This window comes from Polyodon spathula, chromosome 33, assembly GCF_017654505.1.
Source record: "Polyodon spathula isolate WHYD16114869_AA chromosome 33, ASM1765450v1, whole genome shotgun sequence".
Classification (NCBI taxonomy): Eukaryota; Metazoa; Chordata; class Actinopteri; order Acipenseriformes; family Polyodontidae; genus Polyodon; species Polyodon spathula.
The window spans coordinates 4,787,716-4,808,885 of record NC_054566.1 but is presented as its reverse complement, the minus strand read 5'-3'; the positions used below and the strand labels follow the sequence as shown (position 1 = coordinate 4,808,885).

General features: G+C 39.5%; 1 protein-coding gene across 3 annotated transcripts in view; it reads right to left on the bottom strand.

Annotated features, from left to right (window-relative positions):
* The window catches only part of LOC121303517 (astrotactin-2-like), a 615,708-nt gene that overhangs the window by 264,582 nt on the left and 329,956 nt on the right, over nt 1-21,170 (bottom strand). For all 3 annotated transcript variants that reach the window (XM_041234251.1, XM_041234250.1, XM_041234252.1), the window contains 2 exons: nt 18,582-18,748; nt 17,695-17,883 (listed from right to left, as the gene is read on the bottom strand). In XM_041234251.1, the coding sequence (XP_041090185.1) occupies nt 17,695-17,883; nt 18,582-18,748 (356 nt within the window). The remainder of the gene's footprint in view (nt 1-17,694; nt 17,884-18,581; nt 18,749-21,170) is intronic.

Genomic DNA, 21,170 nt, shown 5'->3' with positions numbered 1-21,170 from the left:
AGGGCTCTGTATCACTGTTTAACCTGCACAATCACAGGGCTCTGTATCACTGTTTAACCTGCACAATCACAGGGCTCTGTATCACTGTTTAACCTGCACAATCACAGGGCTCTGTATCACTGTTTAACCTGCACAATCACAGGGCTCTGTATCACTGTTTAACCTGCACAATCACAGGGCTCTGTATCACTGTTTAACCTGCACAATCACAGGGCTCTGTATCACTGTTTAACCTGCACAATCACAGGGCTCTGTATCACTGTTTAACCTGCACAATCACAGGGCTCTGTATCACTGTTTAACCTGCACAATCACAGGGCTCTGTATCATCACTGTTTAACCTGCACAATCACAGGGCTCTGTATCACTGTTTAACCTGCACAATCACAGGGCTCTGTATCACTGTTTAACCTGCACAATCACAGGGCTCTGTATCACTGTTTAACCTGCACAATCACAGGGCTCTGTATCACTGTTTAACCTGCACAATCACAGGGCTCTGTATCACTGTTTAACCTGCACAATCACAGGGCTCTGTATCACTGTTTAACCTGCACAATCACAGGGCTCTGTATCACTGTTTAACCTGCACAATCACAGGGGCTCTGTATCACTGTTTAACCTGCACAATCACAGGGCTCTGTATCACTGTTTAACCTCCACAATCACAGGGCTCTGTATCTGCACAATCACAGGGCTCTGTATCACTGTTTAACCTGCACAATCACAGGGCTCTGTATCACTGTTTAACCTGCACAATCACAGGGCTCTGTATCACTGTTTAACCTGCACAATCACAGGGCTCTGTATCACTGTTTAACCTGCACAATCACAGGGCTCTGTATCACTGTTTAACCTGCACAATCACAGGGCTCTGTATCACTGTTTAACCTGCACAATCACAGGGCTCTGTATCACTGTTTAACCTGCACAATCACAGGGCTCTGTATCACTGTTTAACCTGCACAATCACAGGGCTCTGTATCACTGTTTAACCTGCACAATCACAGGGCTCTGTATCACTGTTTAACCTGCACAATCACAGGGCTCTGTATCACTGTTTAACCTGCACAATCACAGGGCTCTGTATCACTGTTTAACCTGCACAATCACAGGGCTCTGTATCACTGTTTAACCTGCACAATCACAGGGGCTCTGTATCACACTGTTTCATCTGCACAATCACAGGGACTCTGTATCACTGTTTAACCTGCACAATCACAGGGCTCAATCACTGTTTAACCATACCCAGCTTCATAGAACACACAACAGCCATCTAAAGTACAATGTTTTAAAGGGTGCGCTTGCTGCCGGATAAAGGAAAGCAAACCAATGCTTTAAAATAATTTGAGGCACAGCTGACTCAACAAGAGATCTCTCTGCCTGGGTTAAAGGGATTGTAGGCAACATGCCATGGAGCATGCCTGTTTCACATTTCCATTTTCAATATGGGTCTCGCATGTGCAGTTTGTAAAGAATCACAAATATGTACTTTCATTTTAAATAAAGAAATCTGTTTGCTTTGCCTTCGCTCTGGAGAGTCTGCTACATGTCAGCAGTGGGTCAAAGCGTGTTAATAGCAGGAAAGAAGTTCAGTGCAACAGTAGGCTAAGAAAACCCCCCAAAAACCATGTGTTTCTTTAAAAACTGCACATTTGAGACCTATATGAAAAATGTAAGCGCTTGATTTATGGAATTGTTCTATTAGCTAGAAACTCTTTACACTGATGCATTTAAATAGAACTATTGCCTTTAAATGTAATGCCATTACATAACTGCTGCTTGACTACTTTTATTTCTATGGATAGATTTTTTGAAATGATTTTTTTGCTGTGATTTACACACCTGCAATCATTGTATGAGCCATATTGTAATTTATCCAAGCCTTTCTAGACTTGCTTTCTTGCTGTAATGACAGTACCATATGGTTAATTACAGAGGGCTTGTGTTCGTTCTACCTTATACAATGGGATGAAACTGTGCAGAACAAGCTATTTACTAAAGCACTGTTCTTAAAGCAACACACTGCAAAATGATTATGTAGTAATGGGTCTCTGAATGAGGTATTAATTGTTATTAAGTATACGTTTTACATTAGGTGTATGTGTGTGTGTCTTTTGTAGTTAAGTTGTTTTTAGTCATTGTTTAAATTGTGTGTGAAGGTGCTTTTATTGTCATTTTAATGCAGTACTGTCCAAGCTTAGAATTCTCACATTACACGTGGCTGATCCTGAGACTGGGGGAGGTGCATTAAAAGACAAGATGGATGCACCCAGCTCAATGTAGTACATGGCGGACAATGAGGTCAGAAAGCACTGCCCCCTTTCCCACAGAGGATGCATGTGGTAGGTTCGCAGTGTGTGATGAGAGAACAAAGGTATGAATATCAAACATTGTAAAGGTTTGTCAGTCTTTTCATCTCTTTCGAATTGAATCCATGGATATCCGTGCTTTCTGATACTAAGCTGTACTGAGGCCTGGCCCAAAGTCAGTTTAAATCCATGCTTATGTGATTGTATTGGAAGTATACCTTTCTTGTATATAAAGTGTTTTTTAATCAAAAATCATTTGTCAGCTCCATTTTTTCGTTACAGTTATATTTATACCACAAACGGGTGTCTGATAGCACCAGCACCAAATTAAAAAAAGCAAACATTACAGTATCTCTAACCCTTTCTGCAGTGCTTGAAATGCAAACCCTTTCTACAGTGCTTGAAATGCAAACCCTTTCTCCAGTGCTTGAAGAGGCTCAGACTCCAGTATTAAGCTTCCTGGTCGATCAGAAAGACTGGAAGGCTCTACTGGTACTGATTTTAAAGCCCAAGCTGATAATCTGAAACTAAGGCTCATCATCCTCTTGTCGATTCTACTGTATACAATGGGATGAAACTTCAGAATTCCTGCCAAGTTCTCTGCAGCTGCATTGCTGGGAAAGACGCCCTACTCTGTGTGCAAGTCAACAGAGCACACATTACTATTGAGCTTGCAATAACATCTCCAATATTGTTGATATTACCTGCTATGCATATGCATAATCTTGGCGGAAAAAAACATCTCTTACTTACTTCAACTATGCCTCTAGGGTCCAAATCCTATAAACATCAGCTATTAAAATTGTATGTATTCATGATGGTATGTAAACTAACCTCCAGTGTATGTGTGTGTTCCAGGAAACCAGTGAAATGCTTTTAGAAACACAATGGTTGGCTGTTTTTTGCCCCTACAGTGTCAAGTTTCAGGACATTGTTTGGCTACAAGCAGGTGCCATTGTTGATTGATGACTACAGTGATGCAGACCCCTTTACTGTCTAATGCAGCTGTCTGTAATACATGTCCCTTGGTATACCCGGCTCCTTTAGTTTGTTGTAGACTGGCTGGTACAAGTGCTAGGATAAAGGTAGGAAATATACTGTTCCCCAATAAAGGCAAGTTCATACTCTTACAACCACCAGAGGCATTTGTGCAAAAACAGTGTGACCCAACTGGCTAGAGCTGAGAAAATTTAAACCATGACAACCAGCCTCCCTTGGATCACCAGGAAGTCGCACGGCTAGGAGACTAGAAATGGCCCTCAGAGGGGGCTGCTCCATTTACGTATGAAACAGCCTTTAGGATGAAGGCGAAGAGTAGAAGAAGAACTGGGGGGGGGGGGGGGGGGGCATTATTGAAGGCATGAAGTTAACCATAATTAATACAGCTGGGTGTCGAGGTCTGTTTGTGCTGCATCATTATCGAGAAAAATGGGAATTTGCATTTCATTTGAGTGAACACTGAACAAGATAATGAGAGCTTTTCATTACTGATGAAGAATGCAACCACTGCCAGCGACACAAATGCTCCAGACAGAGGTGACAATTTAGAACTGCAAATGGTTTCCGTAACTTTTGACATAGCTATGCAAATTAGGTTATAATGAGACCAAGCAAAATAATCAAAAGGGTTGATGACATTGAAGACTACCTAATTAGAGATGGTTTTTGTTCTCTTTTCTCTTGGCAAATTTATTTTCAAATAGCATAGTATGGAGTTTACTAACGAAATACGGTAACACTTTAGTTTAGGGATCGTTATAAGTGATTATAAACAATAGTAAAAACAAAATAATGGCAAGAGTGTATAATAACTGAATTGCAAAAACAAAACAACCCCATATAATTGGTGAGACAGACTTATAAATACAGACAGACAGACCTGAAAAGATCTATCTGTTATAAGCGATTTCTATAATTTAGAAATACTAACAGAAACTCAACAAATGTTTCAAATATAAATCTTCAATCTCAACATTTTGCTTCATTCCTTTTCTTTCCGGGCCGAGTGTTTCACTATTAAAGGAAACAGCTGACACTTAACCGTGCTGATGAGTCAGAGCTGTTGGTCTATGGAATGGCAGCTTTGAAAGAAAGCCCTGCACTGTGAGTCCTACAGCCGTGGTTTGCTGTCTATATTCAACATTTATTTTCCAGCTGTGCTTTTTTTTTTACCTAGTGTTTTATTTTGCATTTGTGTCTCTCTTTTATTTACAGTCCTGCATATGTGCTAATCGATTGCTGGTTCCTGCTGTTTTCCCTGCCTTAGTGGTTACCATTGATGGTACTGAGAGATAGTCAGGGAGTCCACTGCCTAGCCCCTGGAGAGGCTGAAAACGAAGAGGTGGAGGTAAAGTATGTAGATTGCAAAGTAGAGGCATTACCGGCTTAGTCCAATGTCTCTTGACTTTCGGAGATGGTTGTAAACGTTTTCCTGATCCAGTTCATAGTGCTGGAGCAGGTTTAATGGGAAATATTTTTAAAGCTGTGATTATTACCCAGGTTATTTGTGTTCATGTGAAAAATTTTATTTAAAAAATGAAGTGTAGGGAAGACACAAGTGACAGATTAAAAATGAACCTGTTGGCTTCAAATCATTTTTATTTCACAAGTTTCCATGCGCACATTTCTAAACACACATTTCTTAGAAAATAATCTGTCTAACAAAAGGTTTTAAGGAAGCTTTGCAGTGTTTAGAAGTGGATTTGCAGAAGTATTTATTTGATATTTGTTTAACACTGCAGAAAGGAACTGCCTTTCAAGCTCTGCAGAAAGGGTTTGTGCAATGCCCTTAGGGCGTGCTGAGTTCTAAGTGCACTGCATGCCCTCTCCATAAACACTTAGTGATTTATAAAACACAGTGTGATATTGATTGTGATGAAATTGGTTGGATTGTCAATATGCTAGAGAATCAAACCTTTTTTGAATTCAACTAACGAAAGGTTTTAAATAACTCAGAGTTAAAGCTTTGTGATTGTGCTGAGTACTTTATAAAGTGGAGTTAAAACTGCTCACACGTGCCATTTATAAAGTTTTAAATATAAGCAATTGGTGAACATCCTCCTGGACACATGTCCCCTGAGACAAATATAATATGATATATATATATATATATATATATATATAAAGTGAAAACAAAATTTGAAATGTGACTTTATGTAGTTTAATGTCTGTCTAAATGAATTAACATTTATTTTTGTACTACTAAATACTACATTTCTTTTTACATATTCAGTGACCTTGCATAAGACCAATTAAGTAAACTGCATAAAAAAATGTTTAAAAAAATTAAATGAAAAATAATTATAGGTCCTATATACTGCTTCTATAGCAACAGGAGGTTAGCCACTCTGCAATGTCCTGTTATGACAGAATATAGAATCTTAAGGCACCAATAAATTAATGTTATAATTGCTATCCTGGATCCAGCCATTCACAATTTCAAATTCAAATCTAGTTTGACTCATAATTCTTAGTTTTGATCATTCCTTTCATCAACCCTTTCCTGTTTAATGATTCAAGCAGCATATTATTCCCATCACTGCCAAACACGGGTAGCATGGCTACAGATTACTTGAAACTTTATTTAATTGAATCTTTTTTCGTTGATAGTTGCCTATGTGCAATTATGTATTTTTTTATTCCACCAAGAATTGCAAATGGGGAGGAGATGTTACGGTTGTTGGAAAACTCTACTGATCGCTTACTAGAGGACAGAAAACTCTGGATCTGATCGCGTACCAAGGTTTGTTTTAATTGAATCCCCAAACTAAAGGGTTTCATCTTAATATATATATATATATATATATATATATATATATATATATATATATATATATATATATATATATATATATATATCCAAATGGGGTGCCTTATCCTGGGAATTAATATATTAAACTTATTTCCTGAATAAATATTTACGAATAAAGTTTTGACCCAACGGAATGCCCCTTCCTGGGATTTGTTTTATGGACTGACATCTTTTTAGTGTCCTGTAGTTTCCCTCTGTGTGTGGTTTTCTACAGTCAGGTATTTTGTGTGTGTGTGTGTGTGTGTGTGTGTGTGTGTGTGTATGTATATGTGTATATATATATATATATATATATATATATATATATATATATCAAAATCCTTATTTTAGATAAAATGACACTCGGATTAGGGTTGGAGTTGGTATTTAAGTCATGCTACTCTGCTAGTTCTGCTTTTCTATCACTGCTTTGCTCTATAAAACTGCAAACTAATTACACTGAAATCTGTTTAAATAACTTAATCCCCATTTGTAAATACATGCATATAAATATTAGTTTGGGTTCCTGTCAGGGCTTAGAATTCAATTACATTAAACGTTATGGCAGTGATAAAAACAGCTGTAAGAACATTTTAATGCATTTTACAAAGTAATCCCAGATGAAATAACATTGCTAGCTGTGCTGAACTGTGTGGTTTTGTCATGTGACTTAAACTCCTTTAATTTGACCTGAGCCGGATTTGTATCCTAGTCTTCCACAGGTGAATGACAGGAGAGGTGAGTGAATGAACCTAATCTTCCACAGGTGAATGACAGGAGAGGTGAGTGAATGAACCTAGTCTTCCACAGGTGAATGACAGGAGAGGTGAGTGAATGAACCTAGTCTTCCACAGGTGAATGACAGGAGAGGTGAGTGAATGAACCTAGTCTTCCACAGGTGAATGACAGGAGAGGTGAGTGAATGAACCTAGTCTTCCACAGGGCAGGAGAGGTGAGTGAATGAACCTGACACTCCAAACCCTGAAATGTCTTTAATACCATGCTATACAGTACTTATGATGCAACATCAAAACATTTTCTTAACAGATAGTAAAACGTCAACATTTATATGTTTGTAAACATGCTCATGTCTAGGAGGCAGTGCAGTCCATTGGTTAAAGTTCAGGGCTTGTAACTAGAAGATTGCCAGTTCAAAATCCACCTCTGCCACCGACTAACTCACTGTGTGACCCTGAGCAAGTTACTTATCCTCCTTGTGCTCCATCCTGTGGAGAAGATGTTAAATCAGTGTCCTAGCGTAAGTGACCCCGCATATAATGCACAGTTCACAACCTACCTCTGTAAAAAAGATCCTCGAGCAGGTTCGGAAGCATTTAAACTAGAAAGGAAGGGGGGAGAAATCAACAAAAAAACAGAAGGGAGACTGCATCAAAACAAGAACAACAACTCAGGTAAGACAACCATTAAATGTATTTATCTAAATGCTAGAAGTATCAGAAACAAAATTCTAGAACTTGAAGCTACTGCACTAACAGGTAACTATGATGTGATAGGTGTTACAGAAACGTGGTTATCTGAGAGTGATGGGGACGAATATAATATTTGTGGGTATACACTGTATAGGAAAGACAGGCAGGACAGAAGAGGAGGAGGGGTAGCGCTATACATAAGAAACAGTCTTGAAGCCCAGGTGTTAAACCTGGACAAAGAAAATAAAACCAAATCAATATGGGTCAGAATAACAGACAAAAATTCAAAGGGCATAATAATAGGAGCATGCTATAGACCGCCAGATTCAGATGGTGAGCACAATAATCTGTTATAAAATGACATTAGAAATGTATGTAGCAAAGGAGACGCCATACTAATGGGGGATTTCAACTTCCCCCAAATAAAATGGGAAAACCTGGTGGGTAGCGCGAAGGATGAAATAGAAATGGTGGAAATGACAAATGACTGCTTCCTAACACAATTTGTGAAGGCACCCACTAGAGGGGAGGCATGCCTTGATTTAGTCTTTTCAAATAACGAAGATAGAATAACTAAAACAGAGGTCAGAGAACCACTGGCAAACTCAGACCACAACATGGTCTCATTTGAAGTGTTTTTTAAATCCCCAAAAGTAATGACTAAAGCTAAGGTTTACAATTTTAGAAAAGCAAACTATGAAGGTATGAAACAGAGACTAACAGAAGTAGATTGGAGTAAAATAGAGAAAACACCCACAGAAGAAGGATGGTTGTTCTTCAAAAATGTAGTACTAGAGGCGCAAAACAATTATATCCCTAAAGTAGACAAATCTAAATGTAAAACTAAATTGCCAAAATGGTTTAATAGATCAATTAAAAAAAATATTCAGCGAAAAAAGGCACTTTACAGAGCATTAAAAAAGGACCAAAAAGAAAGTACGCAGAAAGAGTACACAGAACTGCAAACGCAAGTCAAAAAGGAAGTTAGAAAGGCCAAGAGAGAAATAGAAATGAACATTGCTAAGGGAGCTAAAACCAATTCCAAAATGTTTTTCCAATATTACAACAGCAAGAGAACATTCAAAGAGGAGATTAAATGTTTAAGAGATACAAATGGCAAAATCGTAGAGGAAGAAAAAAAAATAGCAAATATATTAAATGATTACTTTTCACAAGTTTTTACAAAGGAAGATACTGACAACATGCCCCACATGTCATCCAGTTCCTGTCCAGTTTTAAATAACTTTAGCATAACTGAGGCAGAAGTGTTAAAGGGACTAGGAGCTCTTAAAATAAACAAATCCCCTGGGCCGGATGAGATCCTCCCAGTAGTACTCAAAGAAATGAAAGAAGTAATTTACAAACCGCTAACCAAGATCATGCAGCAGTCTCTTGACACAGGGGTGGTACCGACAGACTGGAAAATTGCAAACGTAATACCGATCCACAAAAAGGGAAACAAAACTGAACCAGGTAACTACAGACCAGTAAGCCTGACTTCTATTATATGCAAACTTATGGAAACTATAATAAGATCCAAAATGGAAAATTACCTATATGGTAACAGGGTACTGGGAGACAGTCAACATGGTTTTAGGAAAGGGAGATCGTGCCTAACTAACTTGCTTGATTTTTTTGAGGATGCAACATCGATAATGGATAATTGCAAAGCATATGACATGGTTTATTTAGATTTCCAGAAAGCTTTTGACAAAGTCCCGCACAAAAGATTAATTCTCAAACTGAACGCAGTTGGGATTCAAGGAAACACATGTACATGGATTAGGGAGTGGTTAACATGTAGAAAACAGAAAGTACTGATTAGAGGAAAAACCTCAGAATGGAGTGTGGTAACCAGCGGTGTACCACAGGGATCAGTATTAGGTCCTCTGCTATTCCTAATCTACATTAATGATTTAGATTCTGGTATAGTAAGCAAACTTGTTAAATTTGCAGACGACACAAAAGTAGGAGGAGTGGCAAACACTGTTGCAGCAGCAAAGGTCATTCAAAATGATCTAGACAAGATTCAGAACTGGGCAGACACATGGCAAATGACATTTAATAGAGAAAAGTGTAAGGTACTGCACGCAGGAAATAAAAATGTACATTATAAATATCATATGGGAGATATTGAAATTGGAGAAGGAATCTATGAAAAAGACCTAGGAGTTTTTGTTGACTCAGAAATGTCTTCATCTAGACAATGTGGGGAAGCTATAAAAAAGGCTAACAAGATGCTCGGATACATTGTGAAAAGTGTTGAATTTAAATCAAGGGAAGTAATGTTAAAACTGTACAATGCACTAGTAAGACCTCATCTTGAATATTGTGTTCCGTTCTGGTCACCTCGCTATAAAAAAGATATTGCTGCTCTAGAAAGAGTGCAAAGAAGAGCGACCAGAATTATTCCGGGCTTAAAAGGCATGTCATATGCAGACAGGCTAAAAGAATTGAATCTGTTCAGTCTTGAACAAAGAAGACTACGTGGCGACCTAATTCAAGCATTCAAAATTCTAAAAGGTATTGACAGTGTCGACCCAAGGGACTTTTTCAGCCTGAAAAAAGAAACAAGGACCAGGGGTCACAAATGGAGATTAGAAAAAGGGGCATTCAGAACAGAAAATAGGAGACACTTTTTTACACAGAGAATTGTGAGGGTCTGGAATCAACTCCCCAGTAATGTTGTTGAAGCTGACACCCTGGGATCCTTCAAGAAGCTGCTTGATGAGATTTTGGGATCAATAAGCTACTAACAACCAAACGAGCAAGATGGGCCGAATGGCCTCCTCTCGTTTGTAAACTTTCTTATGTTCTTATGTTCTTAAAACACTTTATGATGGTGGTCTGCTATGAAAAGGCCCTATATCTTAAAATAAAGATATTGCTATTTTATCTCTGTTTTGAAATGCTGAATTCATGAAACCCAAGTGAGGAGCAACGGATGTTTGGGGGAATCTTACCATCAAAGGCTTCCTAAACAGGGGGCTGCTGGAGCGATATGACATACTCACAGTCAATATTGACATATTCCCAGTCATATGCCCTGTCAATTTTCCCAACTCACAGAAGCCACAATGTGTGCCCCCTGCCCAGATGGAAACCCACTAGCACCTGACTGCATTCCGGCTGCATGGTGACCTACCTTCCAAGGGCCCTGCATTCAAGTTTAATCATTTAGCAGACACTGTTATCCACCCCAGCAGCGGCCTCACTTTAAAGAGAGCACTAAGCACAGCTGTGAACACTGGAAGCTTGATATCTGTGTGAGAGTGAACACTGCTGCTGCTCAGGCTGGGGATAGGCTTTTTAATAAGGCTGTAGTCATGCTCTCAGAAATGATGGATTTACTACAGGTACCATATTTACAGCATTGTAAAACATGCTGTGTTTATGTTCCTGCCTACAAAGCATTCTCACAAGGTTTAATATAATACTCTGTCATAAATATGTGCATTTTTTAAAACCCAGGTTCTCATTAAACGTGCAGTGTTGCTACCACTGCTGTATTCTAATGTGTTGGACCTTTTCCTTGCTTTTATCTTAATTCGGTGACTGCCTCTCGACACAGAAAACACCTCTCTGACACGGCTTAATGATTCATTAGTTTGCAATAACTGCAGAATAACTGGCATGCTTTCAGCTCAGCATGGCAGGATCACCTTTAAAGTGGTATACCCTGTAGGTCTTCAGCAGGTGGCTGCTTTTTAAATAGCCTTTTTAATACAGTCATCTAAACAGCACAGAGCAAGCACACAGGGCTGCATGTTTCATTAAGATGGCTTCATTCAGCTCTGTTTTTGTGGCCGGACTATCACAGGAAGAATTGCATTGCCAAGTTGCATTCTATCTACAAATCGTACCCGAGACAACCACTTCATCTGTAAAAATGTAGAAATCACAATACTGATGACATATGTACAAATGCCATTTTCTTGGTTTGTTTTGCTTTTCACTAACGCTAACCCTAACCTTTAAATATGTTTGATAATGTTTTCAATCATTCTTAATGCCTCTTATTGCAATCACACATACACTTTTTGATAAGTCTATGTTAAGTCTTGAATTCTGGTTGCTTGATCAACATCTCTCTAAAATTTGGTAGCGGAATACTTTACTAGGTTAGTGTAAAACATACTAGTTTGTTCTTCACTTACAAGTGCATTTTCTTTCCTCTTGTGATGAACTGGTATGTTCATCAAAGGGAAATTCGTTGGTACGCGGCGGCTAAGGCGATGTAACAAGCACACTGACTCAGGGTTTTCACCTTCTTAGTTAACTTTATAGTAGCTTAAGAGTTCCACATAGAACAATGTCCTGATAGTATAGCATACAAGAAAATCTTCAGCAGAAGAAAAGGGGAAGCGGTGCTAATACTGCTAATGCACATGCAAGACAAGAAGGTTGTTTTTAGACCTGTGGTTCACACTCCTCAAGCTGCTGTGTCTAATTCTGCTTTGTACGATACCAACACAATGCTTCCAACACTGTGACTCACATCCCAGTCATTCTTTAGAAAAGGCAACAAAGAAATCATTGAATTCATATAGAAATAACAAAAGCACATATGAAAACCATCCTCATCCAGACCTATTAAAGCATTATTGTCAATTTGAAACACCACAGTTCAGTGCCATGATAGCAATGCGCTCCACGGGAACAGGAGGCAGGAATATTCTGTTTAATCAGTTTAAAGCTGCATAGCTACATAGCAAAACAAAGCGCCATCAACACAATTAGAGAAACATCTCCTTCATTGTGATTTACCAACCCTTTGGAAACCCTTTTCATGTGTTATAATTCATGTATTATTAGCATTCTGGCACGTGCTCACATGCAAATATGTGTGTCTGCATTGCTAGGGTTTGCTGGCGCATTCACATCGTTTTCATGAGAAAACCGGTTTTAAAAAATGTTTAATAAAGTTCATGTGGCATTATTCATCAAACGGTGATTAAAGTTACTAGACATGGTGACTCTGAAAATGTATTTGTTTTGGTAAATCTGTCTAAAGGGGCTTTCGCTTGAGTTTGGAATCAGCTCTTCCGTTCAAGTTGCCTGCAATAAACATATACACAATCTCAAAACAGATCTTCCAGCCCTTATAGGAGTAAGAGCCAGACCCCAGCAATAAACAGCAGAGTTGGATCCAAGACTCCTATAGTAATACTCTCAATGTACAGCTGTGCACTGGAAGGCACTGCTGCTTACTAATATAAAGACACTGGGTAGTCTAGCCTACCTTACATGTGTCTATGGGTGGTCTAGCCTACCTTACATGTGTCTAGAGAGAACTAAAGAGCAGCTCCTGAGTTCAGGTAAAAAAACCCTAACACAGGCTCCTCAAACAAACATTATCGGTCACTCCAACACAGCATTGAAAACAGCATACAAAGATAAAGGCAGTAAAACAGCATGCTAGCATGTCCTTAATTTTTCCTTCTTATTAAGGATTGCTTTATATTTAATCAGTGGTTATTATGTCAATGACTTAATCATGCTTTAAATCAGTTTATTTAGAGTCGATCTACAGACATCTTGAAGTCTAGTTCTGAATTGCAGTGAGGTCAGTCTGTGCCAGTGCCCCATGTTAAAACCAACACAAGGCTTTAGAAAACCTCTAGAGTCTGAACCTCTGATTGTAGAAGATACAAACAGAACTGCCCTGAAGCCTTTCTGTGTGTGAGTCAACCGTGAAGTCATGCTGGTGAATCATTGCCCTCTCTCCAAGATGTATGGTTCTACTCCCAGACAGTATCTCTTCATGCCTTGCAGCTGAGCTTCCAAAAAGACACACTTCAGCTGTGACTGCAGGAAACTGACACTGAATTTAGAACAGCACTGTCACAAAGATGGCTGGAGTGGGTGATGTCAGACCAGACACAGGAACCAGGAAATAAATGACAGAGAGGTGGAGTTGGGTGGAGCTGAGAGACTGGTACCGCTCAGCATGTAATAATTTAAACAAGCAGAAAATAAAAAGGTTGCAAAGACAAACAAGACACAGGACACAGCACTCGTCGCCAAAACAAAAAGACAAACAAAACAGACTGTACAGACAAAACACGGTGAGCTTCTATTATTAACTATCATTATTACAATTACCTCCATCTCCAATCCCATTCTCCTTTCACCAAACACACAACCCAGAGTGAGTGAAAACATGCTGCTTTTATACAGCTGTACCGAGACTTGATTGCTAATCAATCATTCAATTGGAGTCGCGGTACAACTGCACGTGAATTAATAAAGTGCAATTCCCTGTGCTCACATATTATTACTTTTTACTTGCATGTGAAGTGCTGTGCAATCCTCGTGCCCAAATATAAATATACATTTTAAATACTCGTGTTACACAGACCTGTTTATATCCCTTGTATTAATGACTATACACCAACATTAACACAAACCATACAACACAAAATACACACAGGGGCGGGCACTTTGCCACAAGCACTTATTAAACTGACAGCTCAGCACAACCTTGCGCAGGCCTGTGGAATTCAAAAGGAATTAAAACGAGTGAGGCATGAACATCACTCCCACAATCTATAACGCTGGAAACCTTTCTGGAGAGCTGTGTACTGGATGTTACAGACAATGTCAACAGATAGGGGACACTGTATAAGATAAAGTCTATTAATCTACACAGATTTCAGAGTCGCTTCAAATTTCATTGTCTTGTTTTCTTTATGCTGTTTTCAATCCTTCTTTTTCATATAGTACTGTAGCTCTGTGCTGTGCAATGATTCAGACTGGCTGTCCAATGCATGGCTCATTGAGCTCCACAACATGGCTCTGCAGCAGGGCTGGGGCCATGAACATAAGAAGAGGGCCTCTGAGATTATTATTGCAAATACCAGTGTTGTGATTGTATAAACAAGAACAGGATTAGTTTTAATGGGGAACCTGCCATTCTGTGTGTAGCAGTCTGCCTGCTGTGTGCAGTTGCAGGAATGAGCCGTGTGCATGGGTTTACCAGCTGTGAGCGCCTAATCAGCAGGTGTGCGCGGTGCAGAAGAGCTGCTGTAAAGCCATCGGGGTCAGAGCGCTGCTGCAGCCGAAGCATCGGCCCGTCTATGCTGCTGAATGACTGGGTTCAGGAATCAGGTTGGAGTTGGGTGAATTGCCCAAGGGACAGGGAGTTTTGGGACAGTAGATCCCACCCAGTATAGCAGACAGGTGTGGAAGTGGGACCTCCATTTTGTTAGCAGAGTGGCACACCCCATTTTTCATGGCAGCTTGATTTTGATTGTTTTTGTGCAGTGTTTGTTTTGGTTTTTGTACGCTGATCCGGATGTCCCATGTGAGCTGCCATTTCTGATAGCATCATGAGGGGTTCCTCTGTGTGTGTGTGTGTGCAAATAAACCTGTACACCTGCGGAATATGTCAATCCCAACCTTCTCTTGTGAATCCAGAAGCGAACACTCATGCACGTCATCCACTCCTTACAATCCACAATTGTACACCTTATATCACGGGTAGCAAGACCCCTGTTACAGGCTCTTTTCATTTCGAGGTAAAGAATCCCACTGAAGGCTGGAATTCGTTCAGTTCGAAGCAAATATCAATATTCTAATCCTGTCAGCTTCTAAAGGGCTTCCCTGTGTGATAATGATAGCTCTACTTTGAACCTGATTGGCTGAGACTATCGGTATGCATTATAATTAAGTGGGAATTCATTGTAAAATTATAACTCAGCAAGGGTGATACTTAGCTATCATGCAACATGTAACTTTTCTAATCCCACAACACCACTTCTGGAATGATCCCAGTGAAACCCTGGACTGGTTCCAGTTCAACACTGAACACTGTGCCACATTTTTCTGGATTGTTTTTGTTGTTTTTGTTCAATTTCCTCTTGATCCTGCTCCAGAAATCTCTCTGGACCAGTTTGGGAACAGTGGCAGCCTGTCCACATCACAAATACAATAGCTTTTTAATCAAGTGCTTATTTCTGGAACAGGTGGCATCAATGTACACTGTAATTCCACGAGTGTACAATCACGTTCTGTATGTTATATAGCAAACAGGTGCACAAATCTGAACCTCAAACCATACCGAATTTGGGTGAACTAAGGATTTGACAGAAGATGAAACATCAGCTTAAATATTTGTCAAACACCTACAAGCAATTTGTCAAATAATAATTTGCAGCATGTTTTGAATATTAAATTCTAACAACACACTACATTCAAATTTGTAATTAAGGTAGTGTTCGCAAATGTTTAGATTTTATGTAGCTTCAAAAACAGGACATTGATCCTCTATGAAATATGAATGTGAGTCGATATGTGTTTACTGCACAAGTTTACTAGAAACGAGTAATACTATAGCTAGGAGTTCAATTCTGCCCTGAATAGACTGAACAATATACAGTACATTGAACTGAAAGGTCTTATCTGTCTAGACCATTTCAACTCTGGTTGTATTCTGTGTTATTAGGCTACCATTTGAATGCATCTTAACTTATCTCAAAATCTCGATTTCATACTTAGAAAGTTGGCCTTGAAAATATTATATTTTCATCCATTCTGACATATTTGCTTTTCATTTCCAATTACATTAATATAGGGTTGTTTGTAAAGGAAGAATTATAATTATTATTCCTCCATGGTGTGTTTAGAAACTCTGAGAGAAACCTAAGCTTTTGGTATTTGTACAGTTGAATGAAGTGTGGAATTCAAGTTTAGTTGGTGGTCCAGCAGAGGGCAGTACCTGTGTGTAGAGGGCACTGTGGTTCCATATGCTATTATTGTTTAAATGTGCATGATCTACCACAGCATCTGAACCTGTAGTAGAACAAAACCTTACAGATTATGAACCTCTGTCAAATAGAAAAATCATTGGACGTTCCCTACAGAATCTCTCAATGAGGTTCAGGCTTTGTTTTGGTGGCTGGGCTGCCTCTTAAGTATTTCCTATACAATCCTGCAGTAAAGAAAGATGAGCCACATATTTTATGGATTACATTAAACCTTATGAATCGCAATCTGACATTTTGAGAAGGTAGCCTAATATTATTTCATGTGGAAGAACAATATGAATCAGTCGGCTTTTAATAGCAAGTCATTAATTGAAGCACCTCATGTTTTACAAGGAGGAGTCGTTGCGTCTGGGCACATAAAACACTTTTTAAAGGATCACGTTGTGGCGAATTAATGATATCGCCTGGAGACACCCCCCCCCAAAAAAATATTACTGTTAATGAACTCAGAAGCATGACCTCTACCTGCACTGCAAACCAAGAGCAGATGTTGGGGGGGTTTGTTGTTTTTTTTTCTCCATGTAGACTGGGTCAGTTGGAGTAGAGAGCACACCACTTACAACCTTTCCCTTGTAATGCCAGATGCACTTTTGTTCAAACAGCCAAGAGCAGGTCCCAAAGGTAAATGAAAAGAAAGAAATGAAAGCTGGGAGGCTCTAAATCCAATATCAACAAAGCGCAAAGACATCAATATTGCTGCCACGAATAAACTTGACCGGATTTATCATGAATTCCTGTTAAATAGGCGCCAATATACTAGATCCTGCATTATATATAAGGACCTTCCAAAACATAGATCATAATCACAAATATTAATGTTTTAAAGGTAAAAGCATCAAGCAGACAAACATTTTGACTAGTGCATTCTTCATTGTACTTGTGCAGAAACATTTGTCTACTAGATAGAGAATTTTTAAGCTATGAATACAGTATTAATGTTTACTAGTATCATTGTTATTTCTAATATTAAGATGTCTATTAATATTGTCATTTTTCATTTGTAATATTATACCAGTATACACAGTAGCCCATACTCTGTCAGTCAAAATGCTTAATTTACAAACACCCCTATCTAATAGCCTACCAGGTGAAGTAGTAGGATCTGAAACACTGGAAGCAATTAAAAAAACACTAGATGATGTGCTTTTAAAATAGTTGCCCCCAGTAGGGGAGAATGGTGTGCTAACAAGGAACAAGCCTTATATATCCTTAAAGGACAGTGTCTTCGATCGTAAGTCAACTGCTCCTAATAATCACCCATCCACAGAAGAGAAATAACAGACCTCTGTACTGAAAAGAATTCCCAGTTCAGTACAATTATTTGCCATGAAGCTGCTCTGCTTTACCCAGGGAGAATTCACCCATGTGATGAGTGAGGTCATGTGAGCGCTCACCTAAATGTCATCTGAAAGATCTGGCCCTGGTTCACTTGTTGGGTCTTGTTGTTGTAGCCGTGCAGCATCTCTCCGAAGAGGGTGTCATTGAGCCTGGCATCCTGCCTCTGACACCTGGGGCCCTCGCAGGCATCTGAGAGCAAGACACATGACCTGCCGTCCGCTGCCAGTCTGTACTCCTCCACACACCTGGCAATGCACAAGCACAGCTGTGTGACACTCTACCCACTCCTCGGGGTCAGCACAGGAAGTGTGCCGCAAACCTTTCCTTAATGGGTTCAGTCCCCATGCCCATTCGGTAGCTCTGCAAAAGAGCCTTTATGCCAATTATAAATCACATTGGGTACATGTATTGTAATTCCAGTACATCATATCCTGTGTACAGTTGTCATCCCGTGCAGAGAACATACAGCACAATTAGAAGAAAACTATATATTTTTTGCTTAGCTCCTGGCTACAAATGTTGCGATTTCCATTTAAAGTAGAAAGAGATATCATTTTGTACAGCTTCTTTTCACAGTCCCCTCGTCTGAACTAGACAAGCTGGGCAGATAAATCTTTAAAACAAGTCAGTGCTATTTAAAACACAATCTCACTTGTGCTGCACCTCGACTGTATTACAGATTGCCTACGCAGTCTTTTCAAATGAAAAACTTTAAATGGCGCACTTCAAAGCAGCTCTAATAGAGTAAAGAGCCTTCCACAGGACACCCTGCACTATATCATATTCAACACCAACATTAGCTTTATCCAGTACTCAAATACCACAACAAGTATTTGACAACAACATTTTTTAGTTGAAAATCTCACATGCAGTTTTAAATTGCAATTATACAGTAGTTTTTTCCACCCAAGGGTGTGATTAAAAGACGCTCAAATGCACTTACCCACAGAACATGAGAACATTGCTGGAGGTGAGGTCCTCGGGCAAGGGCACCAGTTGCTGAAGGCATAGCTGTTCACACCCCCCATTAAAACCATCCGAGCAGTCTGTGCCTTTGGCGTAGTCATAGCAACCAGTCCCATCCTTCATTGGCCTCAGACCTGCCGGACACTAAAGAAAATATTTTGAGATTTAAACGAGCAAGACTTTGTTATTAATATTCATAGGCACTACTTGTAGAGAAGTCAGCAGAAAGTGCACGCTGCCTCTTTAGTATAAAAAAAAAAATACACAGACCCATTTCATGAGATTATGAGATTTTAAATATTTATCTTCCAAAATGATTGATCTCTGGTGTACAATAATGTTGCTTTAAATTATAAAGGAGAGTTCATCCTTCAGTTCTGATTTGTGCCATAATTCCAAGTAAAGGATTCCATTCTTCTGAGGCTCCGGCACAGGGACTGTCATTACTTTTACTATGTTTTAATGATATTTCCATGTAGAACAGTATCCCTTTGTTGAGAAGTATAGGGTCTGAGTGCACTGGACATTCACAGTGCAGTAGAGAAGGGTCTGCGTACATTGGATAGTCACAGTGCAGTAGAGAGGGGTCTGTGTGCACTGGACATTCACAGTGCAGTAGAGAGGGGTCTGCATACACTGAAAATTCACAGTGCAGTAGAGAGGGGTCTGCATGCACTGTACACTCACAGTGTAGTAGAGAGGGGTCTGTGTGCACTGAACATTCATTAATGTTGTGATAGTCCTGAAGAACTGGTTTGTGCAGTTCATTAAAACAGGAGGCTTCTTTTCATTTGACGTTTTAAACATTTGCTAATGAGTTCCTTCATAGTACACTCCTTTTTGTGTCTCATTGTACAGGTAATGCACATGCTACTGTTTAATTAGACGAATTAGTTGCATTAAATCATACATTCCCAAGCCATATACAGTATACTTGGACTTTTATCAACACCAAGTTTTCTTATGACATCATCTGTTGTTGGTCAGGCTAACTCTTTATTTCTTTCAGGGATGGGCAGTAGAAACAAATGGGCAAACTTCTTCATGAAGCAATTCAGAGCAAAATCCAGAAATCAATATTCGACAATTCTTGAATTTAAAGAGGTAAGCGTATTGTATAGAAGTCCTTCAAGGGTGTTTTGGACAGGTCTAGAGAATACAATGAATGGTGGCCATTGGAAATGATGGCAGGGTATTGTATTATTGTATTCTCACTCGTTCAGTTCTCTACAGTTTGTTCATGGTTCAAGGTCAGTTCCCAGGTTCAGCTCCCTATTAAACTGTTCCCTTGCGCGTCACTGGTGAGAGCCGTCTTGATCTTTTTTTTATTAGGTAAGGATTTATTGTATTAGTTGTCATGGATCAGGCCTAGTATGAATGACAGTTATAGCTGCTGGGTACAGTGCCCTCTGCAACCCCTGATGATGGTCCTAAAATCATCACAGTGCATCTAACTCCCTGTAATGCAAAGTGTCTTTAAATGTGCATGTGTGTATCTCTGAGTATCCCTGTATGTGTATCTCTGTGTGTGTATCACTGTGTGGGTATCCCTGTGTGTATCCATGTGTGTGTATCCCTGTGAGTATGTGTGAATCTCTGTGTGTACATACCTGTGTGTATCTATATGTGTGTGTGTATCCCTGTGAGTATGTCCCTGTGTGTATCCCTGTGTGTGTATCTCTGTATGTGTATTCCTGTGTGTGTATCCCTGTGTGTGTGTATCCCTGTGAGTATGTCCCTGTGTGTATCTCTGTGTGTGTTTCGCTGTGTGTGTATCCCTGTGTGTATATCCCTGTGTCTGTGTATCCCTGTGTGTGTGTCCATGTGTGTGTATCCCTGTGTGTGTATCCCTGTGTGTGTATCCCTGTGTCTGTGTATCCCTGTGTGTATCCATGTGTTTGTGTGTGTATCCCTGTGTGTATATCCCTATGTGTGTGTGTATTTATCTGTATATCCCTATGTGTGTATATCCCTGTGTGTGTGTGTATCTATATGTGTGTGCCCCTGTGTATATCCCTGTGTGTATCTATATGTGTGTCCCTGTGTGTGTATCTATGTGTGTGTATCGTTGTGTGTGTATCAATGTGTGTGTGTATCCCTGTGTGTGTGTCCCTGGGTGTGTATCCCTGTGTGTGTGTCTCTACATGTGTATCCCTGTGTATGTGTACACCTGTGTGTGTATCTCTGTGTGTGTATCTATGTGTGTGTATCCCTATGTGTGTTTCTGCTCAGATCTACAATCTGAAGCTTACGAAAACTATCAACAGCAGCTTGAATGTAAGTTTCGAAATTTCCTATCAAAACTTGCTTTATGCTTCATTTTGTGATTCTTTAATGCGCATGTTGTTTTTTTTTGTTTGTTTGGTTTTTTTTTTTGCACAGAGCATCTCAGACACTGGGAGCTCCAAGATTCAATGTGCAAGCAGACAGGCCACATTCATCAAATTAATTTAATATCCAAAACATGTCTGTGCAGTGCAATGCAGGAGAGTGATGTGGTAATAAAGGTACCAAAGAGAAATCCCAAGCCTTGGGGTAGGAGTAGGCTTTGATGAAGCTCTTAAGC